The 24,896-nt window shown below is 40.0% G+C and overlaps 3 protein-coding genes across 3 annotated transcripts; 2 read left to right on the top strand and 1 right to left on the bottom strand.

The window, feature by feature from the left end:
- The first annotated feature begins 7,309 nt into the window (after positions 1–7,309).
- ccl20l (C-C motif chemokine ligand 20-like) lies at positions 7,310–9,003 on the top strand. Its single transcript, XM_080034825.1, has 4 exons — positions 7,310–7,414; positions 7,534–7,651; positions 8,250–8,327; positions 8,452–9,003. The coding sequence occupies exons 1-4, from the start codon at positions 7,348–7,350 to the stop codon at positions 8,597–8,599; spliced, it is 411 nt and encodes a 136-aa protein (XP_079890951.1). The 5' UTR covers positions 7,310–7,347; the 3' UTR covers positions 8,600–9,003.
- Positions 9,004–9,889: 886 nt separating this feature from the next.
- Positions 9,890–10,992, bottom strand: LOC307255835 (uncharacterized protein). Its single transcript, XM_080034636.1, has 4 exons — positions 10,858–10,992; positions 10,537–10,648; positions 10,326–10,400; positions 9,890–10,203 (listed from the first exon to the last, which is right to left on the bottom strand). Exons 1-4 carry the CDS (start codon positions 10,928–10,930, stop codon positions 10,149–10,151), a joined length of 315 nt encoding a protein of 104 aa, XP_079890762.1. The 5' UTR covers positions 10,931–10,992; the 3' UTR covers positions 9,890–10,148.
- A 7,957-nt stretch (positions 10,993–18,949) lies between these two features.
- On the top strand, positions 18,950–19,780 carry LOC307255245 (monocyte chemotactic protein 1B-like; the record flags this gene model as incomplete). Its single annotated transcript, XM_080033898.1, has 3 exons — positions 18,950–19,016; positions 19,159–19,267; positions 19,432–19,780. The coding sequence occupies 3 exons, from the start codon at positions 18,950–18,952 to the stop codon at positions 19,559–19,561; spliced, it is 306 nt and encodes a 101-aa protein (XP_079890024.1). The 3' UTR covers positions 19,562–19,780.
- Between the last annotated feature and the right edge of the window lie 5,116 nt (positions 19,781–24,896).

The raw sequence follows: 24,896 nt of genomic DNA, 5'->3' as shown, positions 1-24,896 counted from the left end.
ATAGGCTACAGTATTGCGGTAGGCAATATCAGCGTCAGTGTATAATGTTTACATTCTGTATTTCTATTTTAAAAGACGAGGAACAGGCTGAAATGGATGTTTGGGAATAGTGGTTGTAATTTGCTTGATTTATTTGTTTTCTCTTTGGATTTAAACAGTGGATCCGGAGAAGTTAAACCATGATAACCATGCATAAACCATGTTATGTGCTTATTATCTGACTGTAATAACTATACATTAATCAAAACAATTATAATAGGCTAATCTTACAGGGAGACACTCCGTGATCTCCTTTACAATTACAACCACAGCTAGGGTCAGTTGGGAAACCATCAGTCTAAAGTAAAGTATATACACAGTTAAAAAAATGCACAACTCCTTTAGATAGTCGCACGTGAGAAGTGGCATTTAGCAGTGATAACCCTGACGGGTGCCAGCAGGCATGGGGTCATTAACGTGACATCATCACGTTTATTTTAATCGCCACTGCCCGTCACGTGTATTCCAAAACATGAATGTGTCACAATTTCCTGATAAAGGGCCGACCTGCTTAAATCATGGTTTGAATTCGGTCACATTCACGGCAACCGAGGTTTTAGGAAGCTCTTTGTCCTGAGGAGCATTACGCAGAAGAATGTGACTGCAGCGCCACCTGTTGATGGTTGATAGGTGGGGGAAAGAGGAGAAACCAAATGGATGCTCAGGGACCCTCTGAAAAAATGCTGTTGGATATTTGAAGGCTAATATGACAAGGATAAGGAGCATCAGCCATCCCCCCATCTTCTAACTGCAGTTTGATCATTTCCTACAAATCTGCACAAGTATGGGCATGATACAGAACTAGGAGCAGAATCATTCATTCACTCAGGACTATGGCCTCCTGTAGAAGCCTGGTGGAGCAAACAAAGGGCAGGCTCATGACCCGTCCTCCTACACACTCCCTGTCTTAAAGACTCTGGTGAATAATTACTCAGGGTGGAGGCAGCTTAAAGAAGTAAATACTTGCATTTACATTGATCCAGTGGCTTTCCCCTTCCTGTTTGACATTTTAACCACAAACGGTGAAATAGAGATGTGCTCTTCTTTGTTTGCACAAAGTTAAAGGTGAAGTGAGCGATATATTTAGGTTAATATAAGTATTAAATCGCTCTATATTCATACAGTGATCACTTATATAGTGTATTGCATGGGTAAGTCGTGCGTGCGCCTGCATTTGCATGTATGTGCTTGTGTGAGCCTCCATCTCGGGCCGGTCTCCATCTCGCTTTGTGTCCTCACAGTTGCTACGTCGAAACCATCCCGATCCCCTGTAAGGCCTCATAATGGACCCAGGAAGAGCATCTGGCGCTTTGAGACGCCAAAAAAAAAACGATCTCCCCGCTTCAACCTGCCACTCTCCCCCATCCACCATAATACCGTTTTTCACGTTTCATTCTCCCCAGTGCCACGACAGACTGCGCAATCACAAAGACCCAATTAGCCATTAGGGGGATCACGATTTCGCCTGGGGACCGACGGGCCAATAGCGTCCTGCGGCCCAGGGCGAGGGCCTATGGTGCAGCGGCGCAGGTGGGTGGGACACATGGCTGTGGGGCGGTGACACAGTGACATGGATAGAGAACGTTCCGTTGTTTCTGGTCATTTGTGTCACCAAAGTTTTGATTGATGACCATCGAGATGTTTTTCCCACTCTCCCCTGAGAATCAAAGCTCTCTGGAGGGGGGGGGGGGATCAACAACGGGACCCCACCCTCCAACCCTGCTTTAGGTTTGGCCCTATGCCGCACAAATACACATCTAGACACACAGAAAGACACACACTTTTTGTTCCGTTTGGGACCCCCAGATGGCCGCTGCCCACACATCTGTATTGAAAAGCAAGCCTTAAATATAGGTCCTGTGTCCAATTCTTGTGTTTACAAGCTGCATCCATACACATACAGTATCCCCATGTGTCTAATAGTGATGAAGAGATTGGAAAGGAGAGTAAGAAACAAAGCAAGGAAAAATACAAAGTAGCCAAATGTAAATTTGTGCATGTGTGCGAGAGTGTAAAAGAGAAAAGCCCGAGGGACGGTAGGTGTGTGGGCGGCCGAGGGAGATGAACAAAAGAAGCAGAGAAGAGAGCTGAGGAGCAGCGCACTGCCAGTGAGGATTTGATTGGGTGGGTGGTTGGATGGTGGTGTATGGGTGGGGGTGGAGGGGGGGTGTTGAAAAAGGATCTTCCCTCAAAGCGTCGCTAAGATATTCCTGGAGCGATTGAGGGTTTCATTTGGCTTGCAGTCCTACACAGAGAGTGCTTGCTTACATCCTACTCGGAGCTAAAACCATTTAATATTCGTACGACACCACTGATGTTATCTGGGTGGTATGACAGAGAGTAGATAGATTTCTCTAAATTGGTACCGTGTGTGTGGTTGAACTCCTTGGTCGACAAAGGGCCATTAGCATGTCAGAGGCGTTTTGTTAGTACCCAGTTCACTCCGCAGCTGACAAGTCTGACGAATTACTCTGTTCGCGTGTGGATGTGTGTCCTTGTTTATGCACTCGTGTGTTCAGTATAAACAAAGAAAGAAGTGAACAGAAGGTTTCGTCAAAAACACAAAAAGTGTGTGTGTATTTGTGTATGTGTGTGTCGTGCACGATGTGCTCACTTTGATGATTGAAGAAATATCTATCAGCATCTTGCTTCTGAGCGTATGTGTTGTGTGTGCTCGCGGAGTGTGTTGTTGTGGCGTGTTTGTGCGCGATTGCATAAACATGGTGTCGGAGTGATGGGATGTTCTAGGCATCCATCTGTTCTGCTGGCATTTACATCTTCAGAGGGCTACAATAGAGGGGAGAAAGGATAGGATAGGAGAGAGAGATAAAGAGAAAGAGAAAGAGAGAGAGGGCACAAGAAAGACTGAGATAAGCAGTGGAGTGAAAAGATTCTACGATAATTCAAATTTTTTTTTTTGTCCGTCCGTCAGTCAAAAGAGCCTAACATACTCTCAGGTCACCTGCAGAGCTCTGAGGAGCCATTCTGACGTGATCTTTTAACTTGTCTGAGGGCTTTTAAGTATCCGTGAGAGGACGCTTGAGAGAGTGAAGCTGCAGTGTGTCTTCCTGTGGATGTGGTTAGTGTGTAGTGTGTAGTACGTGCGCCCAATGTGGACTTTCGAGTGTGTGTTTGAGAGAGGAGAGATCTCATTGTTCTGTTCCTTCTTATCTTCCGTCTCGTGTTGAGAGCCCGTGCTGTTTCCCCCGTCAGCGGTGTGACCCAGGCCTGCGATACCACACGCCCTCGTCTCTCGGCAGATAACAGACCACCCTAAAAATACTTTCTACCACTCTGCCATCTTCCCCTCTGTTCTACTCACCTCTTCTTGCTCACTGTATTATCTGGGGAGTCTCCCTGACCAAAAGTTAGCTCTGCCAGACTAAAATATGCCTCTGGGCGCTTCCTAGTGTCATAGAGGTCCTTTAATTATATATTCTCCCCTCTTTTTATGTCTTCTACAACTCATTCTGTAGGAAGGCTGTTGATGTTACACTATTGGCTTTGAAGAGCAAGAAGTGTGACTCAAGACTGTTACATCACAAGTTTTCTCATAATTTTCCACACAAGAATTTCTAATCTAATCCCTCCCCCACCCTGCAGCAACTTCAGTCACCCACACTCTGGACACACAGGGCAGATGGGATGTGGGAGGAGACGGCGAGGACTGAATCTGCCGCGCTAACATAATTATACATCAAGTAATTTAGCATAAAATATTGAAGAGCGCATTGTTTTCCGTGCCTCATGGGTTTGACAGTCTGGAACCACGCTAATTATGATAAACTGGGCCCTTTTTTGAGGATCATGATACAGTGCTTTTTCATCTCTCCGCTTCCTAAACTCTCCTCTGTTGTGAAGTGCTTTTAAGGATACTGACAATGACCCCTCCTGTAGTTTTTGAGGAAGTTTCTTGCTAATATAAAGCACTTTTATTCCAGCTCCTTTGCCACATTTGACGTTTGGGATTGGAAGACTGTCGTTTTTGTTTCTTTTTTGTGTGCTTAATCATTTGTTTTTGTGTGTGTGTGTGTGTGTGTGTTTGATCCGCAGCCTCGACTTTCTTTCTGCCCACACCCACGCAGGTGACCAGAGGGGGTCTTGTGTGGGTGGACAACTCAATGGTGAACCCCTCTCTTTACCCTCAGCATGCCTCCCCTCCTATCCCCTGCTCTCTTTTCTTGCCCTCCCGTTCGCCAGTGTGAGTCCAAAAAGGAGGGAGAGGGGCCAGCGAGGAGAAAAAGTCTGTTTTACACCCACCTCAAACAACCACACTGGCCAAAATGTTGCTACATCTTAATAAGAAAATGTTTTAATAATGCATGTTTTCCTTTGATCATATAGTTGCTTCTGTGAAGATGAGAAGTGGAAAAAGCATTAGAACGAATTGTAAGGAGCAGAAATAATGTGTGACAGTTAGTTGATAAATTGATCGATCATTAACATTAACCAATGATAATGGATCAAGCGTTAAAGCTGCAAGTATCAACATTTTTCCATCAACAATGGGTCAAATTACTACGTCTATCCAAAAGGATTGACTCAAAGTGGCGAAACGAAAGAGAATTATCACCAACTCTGCAGTTCCCCTCGGCCCTGGAGGGTTTTGAGTTTTGAATGAATGCTAATGAGGCTCAGTCTCTGCTGCATTTGTAATAGGAAAGTGTTTGCTAACACTTTAGCCAATCGAGTTGATTGTTGTTGTTGAAGTTGATGTTTTTTTATTGTTTTGTTTATGTCTTATTACAAAGTGGCCAAAAAAAGATGAAAAACTGCTTTAAGTCATTAATGAAATCCAAACAATAAAACTGTCTGGATATGGCTTCTTAGGGGGATTGTTATTTTCATCATTGGTTAATGAGCCATGGTATTTTCCCAGGCAGTATTTTCAAATTAGTTGTTTTGAACTTCCAGTCCCAGAAATATTCTGTTACAAGTGATCTGAAACATAGAGAAGCAGCTAATCTTCACATTTAAGAAGCAGAAACTGAACTTCTGGCATTAAAAAAATAGCTAAACAATTAGAACATAATCAAAATGATTCCTGATTCATTTTCTGGAGGTCGACTAATTGATCTATGCTTTGAAATCTAAAATGGCCAAAACATGAACAGTAAACAGATCAATACTGTAGTGAGCATAATCATTCAAATGTTGCTGTTACCTCACAGTTAAGTGTTTGCATGTGTGGTGGCTTTCGTAAAGGAAGACTGACAAGTTGACGATCAGAGGCTGTGTAATACTGAGGATTAGAAAGGATTAGGGTGTCAAACAAGGTGGTTGTCCAGTATCTTGTTACCTTACCCTTTTTCAGTAGCTGCAACATAATACGCAAACATTTGAAAAAAACACACGACTAAAAAGCCAAGATATAAACTGCCCCTTAAATTGTGAAACACTGTTACAGACTGTGATTATGGCATAATAAGGGCCTCGAATAGCATTCACTGTGGGAGTGAATGTTTAAATTACTCCTCAACTATCACTTTTGAATTGGTGAATTAACTGCTTCTGTTGTTAAATGACATTAGTGTATAGCAGTGCTAAAATTATCCTATTTTAGAATCTGAGATGGAAAGAAAAGCCCATTTGCATTTCACATATGACCAGTAATCCATTTTGTAGTTCTGACGGAAATATTCAGGTTGTGTGGGGCATTCGCCTCACATCCATGATATTATGACTTGCCTGATAACCATTAGTGGTCCATACCAACACTGCCCCCCTATGGGCGAAGGAAGCAAAAATAATGCTGTTGGAAACCATCAAACGTGGCATGAGTTTGTGTTATGTGCTAAATTGAAATGTGTGGGCCTGAGTGTCAAGTGGGAGGACAGAGAAGTTTTCAAGGATGGCAAGTCATGATCTCTGAAACGGTCATGAAATGACTACCCTCAGAACAGCAAAAGCTAATTCAGGCTCACTACATCAGATGAAGTGAAGTCGGATAAAGTGTAACAACATTATAAATATCAGTATAAAATTGATTTAATCCAATTTGGCTGAAATCTGCACAGCAAAGAAACATGGGGTGTGTTCTTCTGAACGCTTTATTCCCACAGAAAGACACACAATATATGGGGAACATTTTAAAGACAATAGCAGTAGTAAATTGTCAATTCAGCTAATTTCTTTTCCGGCCTAGTTACTTAAAATGCATTCATGTACACTCGAAGATGCAATCATTTTAAGGGATAAAGGTCACTGTGAAGTTCAGTAATTTCAGTTAATGTCTAGGTTTGCAGGATGTGAAATCAACACATCTGTGGCATATACACACCTGTTTAACATTCAGACTGTATCTGTGGGTCTGATGCCCTTGAGCAAGACACAGTGGCCCTAATCTGTTGCTGGCTTTCACGCTCTGGATTTCACTATTAAAGGGCAACAAAAAAACCACAGTTACGTTTCAGTGTTGATATACTGCCTAGAGAATTATGTAGTACCGTATGTAGTGTAAATTCGGTAACAGACGAACCCATGATGACTGTACGGCATCTATGAAACCATTCATATATGTTGCAAGGAGGTGAAGATTTTTACAACTAGCCATTTGCATCTTGTAGTTTTTGGGATGTAAGCAATAGAGCGTCTACAACTTGATCATATTGTGCCTATCTAGGTCAGCTGAGCAAGATTTGGATTTGTCAGCTTTCTGCAAACTAAATAGGTCATGCAAACGAAGGGGAGGGGGGGGGGGGGGTTATGATCGTACGATTGCTGATTATGTTTAACATCCTGACTCCAGCTTTAAGCTACAATGTCAAATTATGACAATGGATATTACAGTAATTTGTGTCAACACTAGAAAATATACGAAGCGACATTTGCTGTAACAAATTACATTCAAGCCTAATTACGCATGCATCTGCACTGAGGGCTAAATATGCAGCAATATACTGTAGCTTTGGAGAAAGAAAATCTAAATGACCATTAAAATCTTCTGTGCTGTTTATGAAGAACTTCACAGTATGATTATTAACCCAGAACGCATAAGATAACAGCCCAAGGAGACTATGTGAAGCTAAAGCATTCTTTAGTGCATCAGTACACTACCACCACAGCAGCACTCTTTCAAGCCAACACAAAGCATCTTGGTGTTGCAATAGGCTTTATTTGTGATCAAAGTGCAATGTCTGCAGATTTGGCTGCCATGATGCAGTAGTGGGCTTCCTGTCCTCATTTTAGCAGCCACAGGTTACCAAAAACACGAGTGGTATATGTGTATATATACTGTATGTGCAGAGATTATTTAATCAGATAAGTTTTTCTCCGGTTCTTCTCATTGTCAACATAGCTCTCAGAGGTATGATCACCACGACCACCATTCTCGTCTGCTTGTTACTGGGCCTGCCCCGTCCAGCTCAAGCTGCCCGTAAGTTTGACTGCTCGTCAATCAGATGGAAATACATTTAAATATAGTATTACGTTAGAACTTTGAGATTAACTGATGAATTAATAATTTTTTTTTGTGTGTTTGTTTGTGTGCGGTAGGTTCCGATATGGGTAAAGCTTGTTGTACGAGATACAATAGGAAGCCAATACCCTTCCAACGTATAAAGGGTTACAGGGAACAAACCACGAAGGAAAATTGCCGCATCGAGGCGATCATGTAAGAGTCTCTTCAATTTAACCATCAAAGGTCTGCCAGCCCCAATCTGAAATCTTGGAATAAAATGTGCCATTTAATGTAACCTACTGCGAGATTTTGATATAAAAATGTCAGAATTTCAGGCAGCTGTTTAGTCTTCTCCATATCTCCATGAATTATGTATAAAAGCTGTCATCTTTAAGATTGACCAAATCCAATTACAAAATACATTTCTGTATCAAACCTCAATACCTTGAGTAACGACCAAAATGTGTTAGACATTACGGAATACTGGGACTGAATAGAGATACTTTATCTTGTTTAGTTCTTTTTTGATCAGATATTTCATGTTATTTCAGACTTTATTTTATTTAAAGTACATGCAAGGCTACATTGTGTTACTGTGAGAATAAATTAAGACCGATTAATTTGATACACTTAACTTATTTTGTTCAAAAGAAACAATTGTTTATATTCCTCAACGAAGCATTTCTGTAAGTATCAGTACTGAATCTCAGGTATAATAAGCACATCACCATTATCAATACTATACTTGAATAGAGTGAAATACAATATAGTACTGCGTTTGTGTGTCTGATAAAGTGTCTCACCATTGTAGTTTCTACACGGTTAAGAAGAACGAGGTATGTGCGACACAGAAGGATGAGTGGGTGAGGAAGACTCTGGAATTACTCAGGTATGAGATACCTACTCACATTTAAATACCAATCGCTTTCAGTTAAGACAATGGACAAGCTTATTGTATGAACTGGGTTTGTATTTTGTTTTAGTTGGCTTGAAAATCTCCTAATTCTTTATAGTTCAAAACTGAAAAAGATGTCCAAGGTCGACTCCTCGGCAGGCGAAACTACGTTGAAGAAAAGTGTCAACCCTACATTCAGTGATGGAAGTGGATCCATCTTCAGCACAGCAGAAACCTTCACAAACAGCACTGAAAGCTTTTATTAGCCAAAAGCAACTTGTGATTTGAGATTTGAAACTGAAAAATTTGTGTTAAAGCCAATTTGGGGGAATGTTGGAGAGAAATTGAACCCAGTGTAATCCAGTTGTTTTTAGTATATTATCTTTGAACAATGCAATAAATTCAAATTACTTTTACTTGCCTACACATACACAGCGTAAGCCTCATTATGCCATGTAATCATGTCTGTAAGGGAAGCTGAGGAGAACAGCTTTGAGACTATTGATGTATATTATGTGCATAGCTAATCGGCAAATCTTTACGTAAACGTTTGTTTTTTAAAATCATGCTTATGTTTAATTCTCTGCTATAAAACTGCTTCTTAATCCACTTAAACTGCTGAAATATGCTAAAATCAATTCTCATGAACAAATAAATGTACTTCTTAATACTTCAACACTGCTTTCCACATTTATTGAATCAAAAACAACACTGTCTCACTGTAATGTGCCATGTATTTTTCAATTAAGCTATTTCTAATTTACTGTTAAAATACATTTTAAATGGAGATTAAAGGGCATATAGTGTTGTAAACCAATGACGTATTACATATTTAACTATCATAACATGATTGGTTCCGGAAAGCCCCTTAACATCATTAAAATAAATATTTTCCAAACAGATGCCAGCAGGCAAGCAGCGTAGACTGCTGCTGTGCATGGTGAATGGTTTAGTGGCGTGACATGTGTGCCTGCCTGGTGTACATAAAGGATGCTGCCAGCACATCTGCTGGAAGGGGCCTGAAAACTTTACGATGAACTGCCCTGCCCCCCTGAGCTGATGCAAATGCATGACATGACTGACAGGCAGGCAGTCTCCAGTGCTATTTCAGATAAGCACCCCAAGGGGTTAGTGCTCCAGTCAGACAAGGTGACTTCCTCAATGTTACACTCTTCTCAGATGAACTGAAGTAATTTCCAGTGCCCACTAGATGGCAGAATTGATCTGTAAAATGTATGTGACTGTGAGCATTACCCTCTTGATAGTCTCGTAGAGCCAGACCAAACTACAGCAAGTAGTATGGTCTGGAAGCACTCCGTTTAGAGCCGTCTATTCGGGGGGAAACTGGGCTGACCTGTTTTTATTTCTTTAAACCAATCACAATCATCTACGGCGGGGCTAACCCCGGGAAGCAGCCAATGGAGGCATAGCGTTGTTTGCCGACGCCAGCGCTTAATAGACGCTGGCGGAAGTGGTCAAGCCAGACTACCCTCTTGATGATCATTCGATTTGATTTTCAAACAATCACACGTGTATAAAGGAAAAAGAGCATTTATTTTGTTTAGAGCAACAAACAGATACATCTCAGATCTATTACTCTGTACTGCATGTATGCTTTTTGTATCGTTTATCTCTATTAGGCTTTTTGTCTACTGCACACGCAGACAAGAAATAATAAAGATAATGGAAAGACAAATAAATAGTGCTAGTAATAAATATGAAATATGCATTACAATTTTAAATTAAAACATTTAAAATATTTTAAATTAAAGCAAGACGATGGGTGTAGATCTTCATGATGGTAAGGAGTGCTTTCTAAGGGCTGGAGGTTGTAGAAGCAGGAACAGTTTTCTTCGTTTTGCGGACGTGCCTATGAAGCACACAAAGAAGAGACAGTTGGATCAACAATTTGTGGTGTTGAGCGTACGTGATAATTCACCTGCAAATACAGTCAACACTGGAGACTGCCTGAGATGGCAAAGCCCTACTCACTCTATCTCCCTGATCTTGTCAAAAACCCAGTCCTGTTTCCAGTGGCTGCAGACTCGTCCCTCTGTGGTTTCAAAGCTGTTCGGAAGAAAAAAGGAAAAAGTTTAATCGAAAGCTCCAAAATTATTTTCATTATGAAGTAAACTTTGACTTTCAAACTATACAAACATTTTGATAATCACTTTCTGTTGAATAAAATAAGCAGCTGACTTGCATGACAGCGCGGACACATGGGAGGTTCCTCTTCTGGATCCTGTAGCCCAAGATGGGGGCAGTGATGTTCATGACACTGACCTGGGTGCAGCACTTGGTTACCTTGTTTGGTTCTGTTTTTTTCAAACAAAGAAAAAGGATTAGTTCCCATGATTATACATGTCTTTCATTTCTGTAACATTCAATCTGAATAAATACACATTGTGCTGGCATACTTTCTCACCAGAAGTCAACCATTGTGCTGCATGTGCAATTATATGTGTGCTCCTGGAGCAGATTAGTAGTTCAAAATATGTTTCAGGATCTCGGACGGGCGACTTACCAGCAGTTGCTGCCATTGCCAGAGCCCCGGCGAGGAGAGCCAGACATGCCAGTCTTCTGATGCACAGCTGCATGGTTACTGTGAGAGATGTTGCAGAGTTTTTTTTTGCAGAAGCTGAGAGTTTGATCTGGCAGATGGAGATGACTGATTTCCTCGGACTGGACCTTGAGGTTTTATGCCATGAAAAGAGGAACCAGGACAATCTGACCGGATGGATTGTCTGTGTGGATGGGCTGTATGTGTGTATCAAGGGGGGAGGGGGTGGGTGGGACAACGACGCCGCACTTGCATGACACAGTAGACGATAATTTTCTTTTTGTGAGTTCATCGTGACATTGAATGAGATATGAAATTCACTTGAGAGTACAGTGCAGCCATTCTCAAGAACTCACTTTATTACTTGTTTTAGTGACAAGTAACCGTTTATACATTCATTTACAACTAACCCAATCAGAAAACCTACTCCAATCTTATCTATCAAACCTAATATAATTTAATATCATCTAATCTAAACTAATCTAGTTGATTTAAGTATGTTTAGCATGTGTTCAATATTCTTAAATATAGTATGTGTACACTTAAAGGCCTACTTCACCGGTTTGAATATGAAGGTGTATTGAATTCTGAGATCCTATGTAGTATAAATGTGCAAAAAAAATTGAAATCGGTTCATCCTAGCCTGAGGAAAGGCAGAAAGAGTATTTTTTTAACCCTATATTTCTCTTTCTCGTGACCTCACAGAAAGAGAAATATAGGGTTAAAAAAAACTTACTTTGTAAATATTACTGTGATGTCTTTTACTGTGACATCACAGTAATATTTACAAAGTACGTTTTTTTTTCAAACCGGTGAAGTAGGCCTTTAACATATTTCTACAATGTATACAGTAAATGGTCAAATTTACTCCAAGTGTTTCCTCCCCAGAGGAAACCAAATGTCCAATGTCTATAAATGCTCTGTGAGCCTCTCACACATTGAATACTGGGATACACTCTACCACCAGGGTCCTGAATAGAGTAAGTTAGAAACAGAATGGATTGATGGGCATTCATATCATATTATATTTACAGGGATGGTATTTATCAACCTTGCTAGATAATCATCATCTTCACCTCGTGGTGTTTTTGAATGACTGCGTTTAGATTTAAATCTTGCTGATTTCAGCAACAATGTAAAGTCAACATCATGTGAGGTCACTCCCATAGTGTCATCTCTCTCTGTCTCTGGACTGTCATGGTCAGTACAGGAGAGAGAAAGGGGAAGGAAGGCTTTCCACCACAAACCACAAACTTCCGAGCATCCTCCTCACCATATTTGGTCAGTTTTCCGTTACAAGCCTCAACTTGTTTAAGGGGGCCTTTATGATTTTTAGACAATTAAGACAAGATAAAAACTACTTTGCAAGTAAAAATGTGTCAATTATTATATATCTAATATATGCTTTTCACAAAATAAGTAGGCAGGTTCTTTTCACTTCAGTTTAATTGTAGGTTAAAAAAAATCTGACAACCAGAATAACTGCCAAAGAGTAAGAATCCGTTTCCTTGATGCCAGTAAAACAAAGCTGCCAGTTATGTCCCACTAGACATCAGTTGGTTAAAAATAATAATAATTGAATCGATTGCTATGGGCAAGCCATAATTCATACATTTGTACAGCAAAATATTTATTTTAAATCACTCGTCTTACAGGGGCAGTAAGTCTTCTGTGACCTTCGGAGACCTCTATTTATTTGTAAAAAAAATTAAATACTAAAAGAAACCAAAATGCTTACAATCTGGTGTTTCTGATTTAGAGGAATGAAAGGAAAATATAGGCCATCATAAAAGCAGAACTTTCAGTCTTTCTCAGTATGCTTTGATGACGAAATAAGCTTAATTTCTCAAGAAAAGATTTCATTTAGCAGGAGCTTGCAGTGGTAAAAGGGGTTCCTGATATGCCTATGAATTTGTTGATAGTTGAGAAAAAATGAAAAATCACTGCATATTTTAGTCATAAGAGACTACTCATGTACATGTAATTGTGCATGTTACAACAGAGACAATAAGGCTGGTTATGTACAGCAAAGATTCATGTTGTATGATTATTAGGAGTTGTTTTGTCAAGATGAACAGGGTGATGAAATTAAACGAGCACCGATGAAACATCAAATGGTGTTAATGTTTGTCTCATGTATGACTTTAGGGATATTGAGAGCCTCCTCATTGCTCCACCAAGATCTGATGTTCTTGTTAGTGGAAACCCACCTAGTTTCTCACTTTGTTTATATTTCAACTGCCATTTAAAATGTTGAATTTGAATGTCAAGAAATCTGCAGATGGATTATGCATATATCTCTCTGTTAGCTGTTATTGAGCTTTTCTGACAATCTAGTCACATTTGGGAAACTATCCACAGTCAGATAAAGTGTGACATACAGTTTCACTCTTTCAGAAATCACCAGTGACTTAATATGTATGTTTTAATAATCTGAAAAATTGCATGTTAAAAAGTTATTTGAATGAAAGCATCTCAAAACGTACTGTATACATGCCTATGGTAGACTGTTTTACAACAATGCTCTGAGGGCATCATTGTCAGCTGATACTGGCACAGGCATGAATTTACTGGATTTAGCGTTTTTGATGATGAAATGTTGAAATTCCATTTCTATGAAAAGCAGAAGTGATTTATCAAATGAGGAACGCAACATGGACAGTGTGATTGGTGCCACAAAAGTGAAGATTACATTTTGAGACTTAATCGTGAACCGAAAAAGACAGTTCTCCTTTTTTATGGACCTCATTCAAGTTTTTTTTTTTTTTTTTTTTTTACATCAAGACTTTAATCTTACAAATTAAACGTTAAAAGTTAGGACTCATTTTTGGTGAGGATTTGTCAAATTCCACAGTCGAGGCATATTGCTTTATCGGGGCATATTGCTTTATTGGGTCATAGTTAATGGGCTCCAACTTACTGACACAACACAATAATTCATAATAATAGACTTGTATTCATAAGGATGGACAGGATAGAGTCAACTGACCATAAAGTAATAAAATCTTTTACAAAAACACTTGAAATTGTCAACTTAATCTGAGTGCTTATAGACTAAAGGATAACTTGCAGATACATGGTGGCTGCACAAGGGTTGAATTCATGATTTTGTTACATATTCTCCTGTGTATGCTTAATTTACAAAGTACTACATGGCCTGGCGCCACCACCACTGCTAGAGTTTATTAGGTACAAACAGACTCGGATCACCAGAGCTGTTGCAAGCAGGGACTGTGAGATTCCTTTCAGGAAAACTGCTTTTAGCCATAACACCCTTTCCGTTACCGGTACTGCATTATGGAACACACTACCTCCAACTATAAGGGCATGTCCCACACTGGCCTCTTTTAAGCGCAAAATAAAGACATGGCTTACTGATAACCAAACATGTAACCACATATAACACTGCACTGTATCGGCCCACTTTCTATTGAATTGTATTTCCTTTTTAACCAATACTTATGTTTGTCCTTGCTTTTTATAGAACCTTTTCATGTTGTGTATTTATTGTACTGTATATCTTTTGTATTGCTTTTACTGTAACATCCACCTGCCTATGGACAACAGATGGAAATTAGCCCCTGGGCTACAATCTGGCACATTTACATGTTGGAATGACTATGTTTATCAATGTGCATTGTCCTGAAATAATAAAATAAAATAAAATAAATAAATATTTTGCTCACATTTCTATTCTTAGTTCAATCTAATTTTGCTACAGCGTTGGTTCTCATGGGTGATAAATAATCTACCTTGTTTTGCATTATGATATAAAATAAAGTCTTAAAAATAATTTTAATTGTTGTGTCTCAGTTGAATAAAAGATTGAGAAACATTCACAAAAGTGAAAGTGATCCACTGTATCTGTGCCGTCTTTGTTCAAACTTGTAATTACCTTCATGTTAGCGTACGTATGTATTTATTTTTTTATTTAATTTTTTCATTTGTATGTATGTAGTGTATATAAGCGTCTTCAAAAGCACTATATAAATCCTATCAATTTTTTTTTTTTTTAAAGATATTTTTGGGCATTTTTATGCTTTATTGATAGTGTAGAGATAGAGTTGAAATGGGGCAGTGAGGGGAGTGACATGCAGAGAACGACCGCGGGCTGGAATCGAACCCTGGTCCGCTGCTGTGAGGAAACGGTAGATTTCAGCCCTGTGAGTCCACGGAATCTTTCGCCTCCGTGAGAATGGTGACTGATTCCGTGGACTCACAGGGCTGAAATCTACCGTTTCCTCACAGGGGCTGCTCATTCTGTAAGGCTTCAGGGGGGAATTAGGGACACAGGTGCGGACCAAGGGGTTTCTAAAAGTTATCCCCGGAGGGATAACCACTAAATCGCAACGCGACACTGGGAGGGGGCAGAAAACAAAAAGCACAAAGTTGTGCAGGGCCACACAGGCTACCTTTTAATATAGAAAACGAAAACAAGAACAAAACCACCGCTGCCAAGCAGCTGAACGGACACACACACAAAACAGAATACTTTGAAACACAGGGAGCACTCAGAGACAACCTCTCACTACCTCTTAAAGTGAGATAATGAGCAGCACAGAGCACGGGGGCCTATCCGAAAAGTCCAATCTCCTTACCTATAAGCCTCCTTTCCTATGCCTTAACCCCTAAACGTCATCGGGGTTAAGGAGAGATGAAAGGTGCTTCCTATCGAACATAGGCTTCCTATCGAACATAGGAAAGGACAGCCTTGTTTCAAATGAATTCGACTCCACCTTTCCTAACCGACGTCATTGCGCGACGGCGAGTATTGCTGACGTGAGTCACTAGCGTGAAACTTCCTTCTCCGAAAATGGACTACAACAAGCGCTCGTTTGATCCATGCGTTCTTTTCATATTGATTTTAATCAGGTTGTCGCCAACAGAGTGAGAATCACTCCCATATATCCCAATTCACATGTGGAATAAAAAGAGGCTACACTTGTGTTGATGTTGAAATGAACTGCCCCCAGTAACTTCATTAAATGTGAAGTTGGTATTTTATTTTCTTATGGTGTAAATTATGTGCTACGAAAATAACTATTATGATGTTGGTCTTTTATGAGTTCTTTATTATCTTTAGCCTGTGTGTGGGGGGGGGGGGGAGTATTTTGTTTTAGCCGAGTTAAATCTTCCTCTCTTCTCCTCTCCTCTCTTCTGTTTTACCTCTCGTTCGTATTCGTGTAGAGTCGGTAAACTCCGGCGGTGGCTTGTTGCTTTAAATATTGCCGCCGTAAAGGATTATGGGATACCACTATCTACGTTCCTTTAGCAAAGGTTGGTCAGGAGTAACCTATGCTAAAGGAGGGTTAAAGGATGAATCGAGGCTCCTTTCCTATGCATTTTGGTTATTCGGATTCACCTATCTGCCGAGCACTTCCGGGTCATCTCGATAGGAAAGGAAATTTCCTATGCAAAAAAGAGTTTTCGGATAGGCCCCACTGGGGTCTCAGGGCATATATAATCTCTTCACACCTGGGTTCAATCAGCCAATCAGTGCACACACACCTGATTGCAGTGAGGAAATCAGTCACCATTCTCACGGAGGCGAAAGATTCCGTGGACTCACAGGGCTGAAATCTACCGTTTCCTCACAGCTGCAGGCCGAGGCCCATTGGGGGGACGCCCTACCAACTGAGCTGAGGGCGCCCCCTAATACTATCAATTAATATGATTATTTGTATGCACTCATAATTATTAATGAATGTGTTGACGGCCAATAACAATTAATATCTATCAAAGTTCTAAGAAGAAAAATTAAACACAAATAACTGCTTCATGAATACATACCAAAAAGGATCACATGGCTCTTCTTTCATACTCCAAATTAAATTATAAAACATATAATCCTTGCCAATGCTAACATAGATGGGTAGATCCTAAGTCGCTAAGAGGACGGCAAGGTTCAGTTGATAATTCTCGGTATGTTCAAAAGTATGAGCTACACCTTTCCCAATGTCACATTTTTTGCACATTGTCACACAATGTATTTGTTATCGAGACATTGGTTACAATCACTTTTTATAAGAAAGTTCACTGAGGTTTTTCTGGTACTGCAGCAACATGTTGCTACTTCCGCCTATGTTACTGACAGAAGACTCATAATCGTCACAGACATTAGATGGACTCGCCAGTTCAACATTAAAAAATAAGTCCATTTTGGACATTTGAATAAATGACAAATGCTGCCATTTTATGTGTGACAGTCTCAAGAAAGTATCTTAATTAAAATCAGTCTTCCCATCCTAACTTTAAAAAAATCCTTCAATAAAAGTGACGTAAATCTGTCCCTTTGGTCAGTGTCTTGTGAATTAGAAATTCAAATCCCAAACTAGAAAAGAACACATTGTTCACTCTCTTAATACTACGGCCCAGGCAATTTAGATTCTGTTGTGATTTAATTGCATTCAATTAAGTCCGTGCCTTACTTCAGTTGGCTATATAATTGAAGATAACTTTGGGGGGCCACAGTTTTTAAAGCCGACCTGAAATCCAAGAAAAAAATCCATCTTGTTGAGGTCCAGATCCTGGGATGGTCCCTGTGTTCAGTCATCCTGTAGTGTTGGTCAGCATCTCTCAGGTGCTCACACATGACCACGAGGAAAAAAACGACATATGAGGCACAATATACAGCAAATACAGTCAATGTGTTATTGTTTGAGTGACACATTGTATCTTTTATCTTATAACCCTGTATAAAAATGCCACTTGACATTCATTTCTGCAATTAAAAAACCCACCTCAGTATTGCAGTGTGCGCTGCAAGGCTTTTGTCACATAACATGTCTTCAATTGGACTTCCCCCATTTCACACACACACACACAAACACCACAGAGCTAGCTAACAATTTGGTAAGCTAAAAATAGCATAGATATACTCACCTGATACCTTATGTTTTCACACCATAGACTGTAGCCTAATTAGTTTCATACATAATGTCCGAAAACACAAAAATACCTTTTCTTCCACTTTTTTTATTTGTATGAACTGTGCTGTCTGTCAAACATCAAATAAAAAAGCAACATTTAGAGTCTCTTACCTTTCCAAGCTAACTTGCATCCATATTGGACTGACAGACGTCTTTTCCCGTGCTAGCGCCCTCTGTTGGCCACCAGGGAAATATATGCTATACAAACTTTTGATACGTAGGCTAGTACATGTTAAACACTTGTTTTAGGCTAGTGCTACATAATGATACTTTATTTTCAAAGGGGATTGGTCTACCTTACAGCTATTAATTAAGAGGTGATACGTATATAGGCCTATAATTATAAAATTGTGTAAATTCATTAATGTAGCCTAGCCTAATATTCCATGTTTTCTAAGGAATCAGGGCCCTCGTTACTTCTACCTGATGATGTGTCAGGGTCAGGGATTTGTGTTTAGCAAAAATGAGCACTGTAATCTTTTTTTATGTGTTACAATTTGTACTCCAAAGGACAATTATCAGGGCTTTTTGATATACCCCCCACCCTTCTACCCCTCTCCATATCAGCCATCCCATGAGCACTGTAATCTAAACTTTACTGTATCTTTGATTCAACATTCCAACACAAACACTTCAAAAAGAAAAGAGGAAGTATCTCAGCTGCAATTATTTCCCTCTCTAATGGAACAAACCATGCGCTTGTTCCCATGTCTCTGTTGAAAAGTGCCCATAAATGTGCATTGATCCCTTTAAAATCAATGTAGCAAGACAGAGAAAGTTTTTCTCTCACTGATGTTATCATTTCCACTGACCATGATGACCAAGTGTTTCATTTCCATATCATCATTTGAACTGTTAATGATATAGTACTACATGCAAAGACCACTTCCTCCTGACTTGGAAAACGTATTGACACCCACAGACCACCAGTTATGAGTGAGTAGAGGGGTGAGGACCACACTGTTGAGCTGCTGTGGGAGGACATATGTATATTACTTTCCGTATCTGTGGGTGCAGCGAGCTCGCCTTGCAAGAGGCATAAGTGAATGTGACGACTGTGTTGGTGCGCATAAAAAGGGTTCGCAGTTCCGTCTAAACCTCATATCTATTCAAGTCACAGACAAGCAATGGCAGGTCTCACCTTTGTCTCACTTTTTCTTGTAGCCATCATGCTGTCCCCAGCCTCAGCTCAAGGTAAGAGCAATATGAAGCTTTTGATGTGTGAGGTTTTTGTTTATTTATGTAACATTTCACCCATGATACGATGCATTATTTCATGGTGGGTTGTGGAAGAGACAATGATGATAACAACAGGCTTTTGTGTCTTTATTCAAAGGTGGGATAGGCAGTTGCTGTCGAAAGATTTCCCCTACTCAGGTCCAGAGAGACAATCTCAGGAGTTACTACAAACAACATCTATCGTCGTGCCCTCTCGACGCAGTGGTGTAAGTGATCCTGTCCGTTCAGTTTTTAAGTTAGTACATGCATGCACTGAAGCTCATAATTACCAATAATACTTTTTTCTAATCAATCTTCGTTTACTACATTTTTTAAAAATGTTACAATGTGTAACTTAATATGTGCGTTCTCTGTTGTTATTTTTCAATAGATTCACCACGCTGAAAGGAAAGAGAATCTGCGCTGACCCCAACAGTGTGTGGACAAAGACCAGCATGGCCTACCTAGATGGGAAGAACTGGCAACGGCAACATGCCGTCTTACCCGGACGCCATCACTGACACAATATCCATCCCCCCTGACACAAAAAGACTGCACTATTGAACAAAAAAATGAAGGCTCAAGGCCAATCGTCTCTTCTACAGATCCGTTCCAAAGACTCTGAATGTTTCTGATGTTCTCTGCAAATCCCATACCTCATTCTAGTGAACTTTTAACTATAACATGTGCATTTCTATGTATATTAAGATTGATTATAAGATGTTTATTGGATATTTTGTGTAAATGTAAATATTTAATAATGTGCTACATTTCATTGTACAATGACACTGAGAACCATTAGCTAATAAAAAGTTGTCAAAACGTCATAGCTAAGTTTTGTTTAATGTGAGTTGCAGAACATGATGACTGTTTAAGTGCGTGCATGGACTGAAGCCACAGACTGTATCTTAGCATTGAGTTTCTAGAGACATCTATGTGCTTCCTGTCCACATAAAGGCCACCAACCACAGAGATTGGCCATGGCAAGTTGAGTCTATGAACTGTTAGAGTATGTTAATATGCTCTAACTGCTTATCGCTCAAATATGCAATATTTTCTTCTGAAACATTGTAAGGAAAAAGTTATAAGTTATACTATACTAATACTTAAGTACACATATAAGGTAATTGTATACTTACACAAGAACCTCATATGTGTACTTAAAGCTATAGTGCGTCACTTTTGTCAGCCCCCATGAGGAATACTGAATAATCACAAAAACACTGTCGGCGCATTTACGTTACATACGCCTTTGTTTATCGCATCAGCTGTACATCCAGGATCTTTCTTCAAAGTAGATTCAATAACTAAAAAATGTCTGGTTCACTTCTTGGGCTTTTGCTGACTTCCTGCGCCAGCGTCAGGGGGTTACACCAGTATGTCAACACTGCAATACTGAGAAATACAAAGAGAGTTTTGTGGAGCTGATAGGCAAAATCAACTTTGTGTCAACTCATTTGGCAATGGCTTGAATGTATCTGACGTTCAATTATATGAAATAGTTACGCACTACAGCTACAGTACAGCACTTGACTCAATGATCTACATAACTAAAATATGTGAATGTTATATTCCATCACCACCCAGAGAATTATTTTTCCAAGGGTCATGATTATCAGTGATGTACTTAATATCAACAAGATAAATATAAAGTGCTGGCTGCTGTTTAGTTGTCTTTGGAATCTGTTCATTTCAAAACAGAAAATGTTGCCATCACCAGTGCGACACTTTTTAATCCCATATTGTAGCTCGTAAAATATAGTATTGACTATATCCAATACATAAACATTTTCCTTTGTAAACCTTCTTATGTTGAGAATGTATTTTGTGCACTCATTATAACTCTCAGAGCTGTTGTTGAGACCTAATAAATAAAATATCAACCCCAGCATCCATTTAATCAAAAGTTAATTTAATCGTAACCTTCTGTGAGTCACCCAATGTTCCACCTGCCCTCAATGTGACTGGTGGGCTTCAGGCTGACCAGGTGGAAGCTTCAGGGGCTTCCAGTTCATGTTTCCATGGTTTGCTGTGAACACAATGATGTGTGATTTCTTAAAAAAGGTATCAAACAAACTGCTGTTTACAAAGCGTGGGCGGACAGAGAAAGTACAGCTATGCCTGAGTGTGCTGCAGCTGAGAGTGGAGAGGGTTTGAGGTTGGTGCAACGTCTACAACGAACCACAGTATAATGGGTTTTCCCCACCCCTTGCTTAAATTAGTGGCCCACCACTGTTGCCACTTATGACTAAGTTGAACATACAGTATGAATGCAAAATTAAAAAGGTGAAAGTATAAGAATGAATTATATAAATGTATAGGTATAACACTATGGCTGTTAAGGACTCTCACTTGAGACCATGTGGTGTCAATGTAGTGCCATCAATGTGTCTTTTATTTATAGAACAATCTGTTCAAACAAACAGACCAAACTCTCTCTTGAGTCTATGCTTCTGATGATGTAAACTGAATGTTAACCTATATTGCTTTCATTACTAGCAGTGTCTGCAAAGGACTGTGGGTGACGGTGTTTATTATGGATAATTATTCATATCTACACATGGGACTTGGGAATTTTCAAATTAGTACGTGACCGTGAACCCGAAAGAGGAGGTGTGAGAATAAACTTTCTTCCTGATAGGTAAACCACAAAGCACTTTTTCCAGAGCATGCACACACACACACACACACACACACACACACACACACACACACACACACACACACACACACACACACACACACACACACAGTGGCGACTGGTCATTAGGGGCACGTGGGGCGAAGTCCCACCTACTCTCACAAGAAAAGAAAAAAAAAATAAATATATATATAAAAAGTTTGGCGCTTTTAGTTAATTTTTAGCCGACCCTAGCTTGCTTCTTCAGATTGCGTTTGTCTGATTTGTGTCTCTGCCATGTCATGTGCCATGTCCATGGTCTCTGCAGTGGCAGCCGTGTGAGCCAGTCAGATTTGGGCCGAAGGGCTAAAGGGCTCGTTCGCCTTTTGCCCCTAAACGCAATGCAATGTGTACTGCACGTGAACAACTGCGAATGCGCGTGCTCGTAGTATTTCTCTGTTATAGTGGACAGAGATTATTTTACCCCAACGGGCGCTGCCCCTCCGGCACTGGAAAGGACATATATGGTCATGTCCCCGAACTGACTGCGCGATAGTCTGTACAGTGAAACAGCCGCCTCCCTCGTTATTTTCAGTCTACAGCCTACAATGCTAATATAACCACCACCTGCGCATGGAAAGCGTTTAATAAAGCCTTTTATTTTTATTAGGAATTATTGAGCTGTTTTGTCGCCAGAAAATGAAGACGTACTTCAGCAGATTGTCTGTGATGTGTAGCCACATTGAGTCCACTCGGTGACCATAACGTCACAAAGGCTGCGTGAATGAGGCTTTACTAAGTTAGTCCGATGCTGTGTTGTCACTTGACTCAGTTAGTTAAAGAGGACCTATTATACTACTTTTCTGGTCTTAATTTCTTGTTTTACACTGCTATAGAGCAACCTGACACGAATCACATCACAAAAAACTATGTAGATTTTCGGGAAGCTCTTTCTCTTATTTTGGCGATCCAGCACGTCCTGTCAACACTTGAGTGTGTGTGCTTCGGCAATCTCCGCTCCCTCCGCCTGTGATCGGCCATCTCCGCTCCCCTCCCCCCCTCCTGCAAACCCCACTCCGTTGTGATTGGTTACCTTCCTTCCGGAACACTTTCAGTGGCGGGAAGCGCGAGCATGGACCTATAAGGGCGCGAGGCAGACGCGAACAGGGAAGTGACAGCATTACCATACATGGAAACATCCGCGTGGTGACTTCACAAAGTTACATGCGACGTCACAAAGTTACGGAAGGGTAGACCGCTTTGAACACGTGACTTCTCGACTGGCTAGAATAGTGTTTAGTGCTCTGCACAGACACCCCAGACGGTCAGCAGGGAATACGTCGAAATGCATGTAAGTCATTATTTGATAATTTAGTATGGTTAAGCATGACTATGAATCATCATAACAACGTTTATAGGTCATAAAAGTCAAAAAGCATCATAGGTCCGCTTTAAGATGCAGTTTGAGGTTCACGCTGCACACAGCTGCTGCTGGAGCCACCGGGAGTTTTTGCTCCACTTGAGAAAAATTTAATATTTGCAGTTTGCATAATCTATTTGAAATTGATATACATTTTTTGATCGTTCAAGATCCAGTCCTCATTCAAGTGTACTGTGTAGGTTATGTCACGCAAGAGAAACGATAATAGTCAGCTATCACCTCAACATGAAGGAAAACCCCACCTTGAAATTTCTGTATCTGGCTGTCGGAGGCCAAAGACTGTAGCGGCACATTGAATTTTCTCCTGTCTATTTTTTACTTAACTGTTAGTAAAGATGAAGGGAGCAATCCTTTCCTTCTTTGGCTAAAATGTGAAAGTGCACAATGATGTGAACAACTCATTTTGTGTTTATAAAATCGCCAGAATGCGAGAAACAGTGCACACACACACGCACACGCACACGCACACGCACACGCACACACACACACACACACACACACACACACACACACACACACACACACACACACACACACACACACAGTATATGTGTTCTGAGCAAACTATTGCCCCTGACTAAGTGTCTCTTCCTTCCTAATATGCTGTATAAGCCTAAACACAGTACAGGTAGACTTGCCCTGGGTTCATCCATCCAGGATGTCCTATTGTATTCAATGTTTTTAAATGCAGAATCAACTTTTTTTTTAATTAAATAAAAACCTTCAAAAGCTTTTGACTGACACGTCCCCCCCATTATCTATTTCTTGTTTTTTTATTAAATTAATCAGATTACAGTAAATGATGACACAGTAATGTTTTCTCATCAGAAGGAGTCAGTTTCAATATAAGGGGCCAATAATATCATACATCGTACAGGTGGGTCTTAAAACCCTGCATCAATAGATTTAAATGGCAACATTGGGGAATCGCATCAAGCTGTAACATATCATCACCTTATAATGTTGGAATACCAAAAAGGTAGCAGAGACTTATCATTTAAACATCTAACAGATGTGGGGCAACATTAGCATTCATTTGGAGTACACAGCAGAACACAAGTATAATATTCTGTATTGTTTTAACTATTGACAGGTAGCATACAGTGTGTTATTTATCCAAACTTTTCATGCGGAAAATAGCTACCAGCCGGGCAGCAAACAGGGTAAATGAGAGCAGTGAAACAAACCATTATAGTTATGGGTTGTAAACCCTAAACAATTATTACTTGTGGATTTTTCACTACAAGGAACACATTGCACATTACAAATAGTCATTGCATTGGACATATTATCATTTGGATTAGTGCATCTTCAAGTCCTCTATGGTCCTCTTCTAAATCAATATTTACTTATTTGTTGTTGTTTATTTGCACCATCTGTGGCCAACAGCTCTGTCACACATGTTCAACGTTAGACTACTGGTTAAAATATATTGTCACGTTGTGTCTAATATTCTTAGAAGAGAGGAAACAGTCCCTTTACTAGCCTTCTGTTGAATTAGGCTACCACAAACATGCACTCACAAAGTTGATATATATATGCTCGAGCTTTCAGGATGTGGTGGTTGTGGTAGCATGGCAGTTTCAAGTAAAACCAAACATATGCCTACAATGAAAGTACAATAATATCACAAATATCACACATAGTCTATTTGACGCCATGTCCAAGACTTTGTTTTTATTGTCATATTTATATGTACTTAAATGTCTTAATAGTTTGCATTTCATAAAAATACTTTTTATTTTGGATGAGAAGAAGAGAATAAAATGTAGGGAAAAAAAATCGACCCTTTGAC

Source organism: Ammodytes marinus (genome assembly GCF_949987685.1).
Source record: "Ammodytes marinus genome assembly, chromosome: 9".
NCBI classification, from domain to species: domain Eukaryota; kingdom Metazoa; phylum Chordata; class Actinopteri; order Uranoscopiformes; family Ammodytidae; genus Ammodytes; species Ammodytes marinus.
This window is presented reverse-complemented; position numbering and strand designations above follow the sequence as displayed.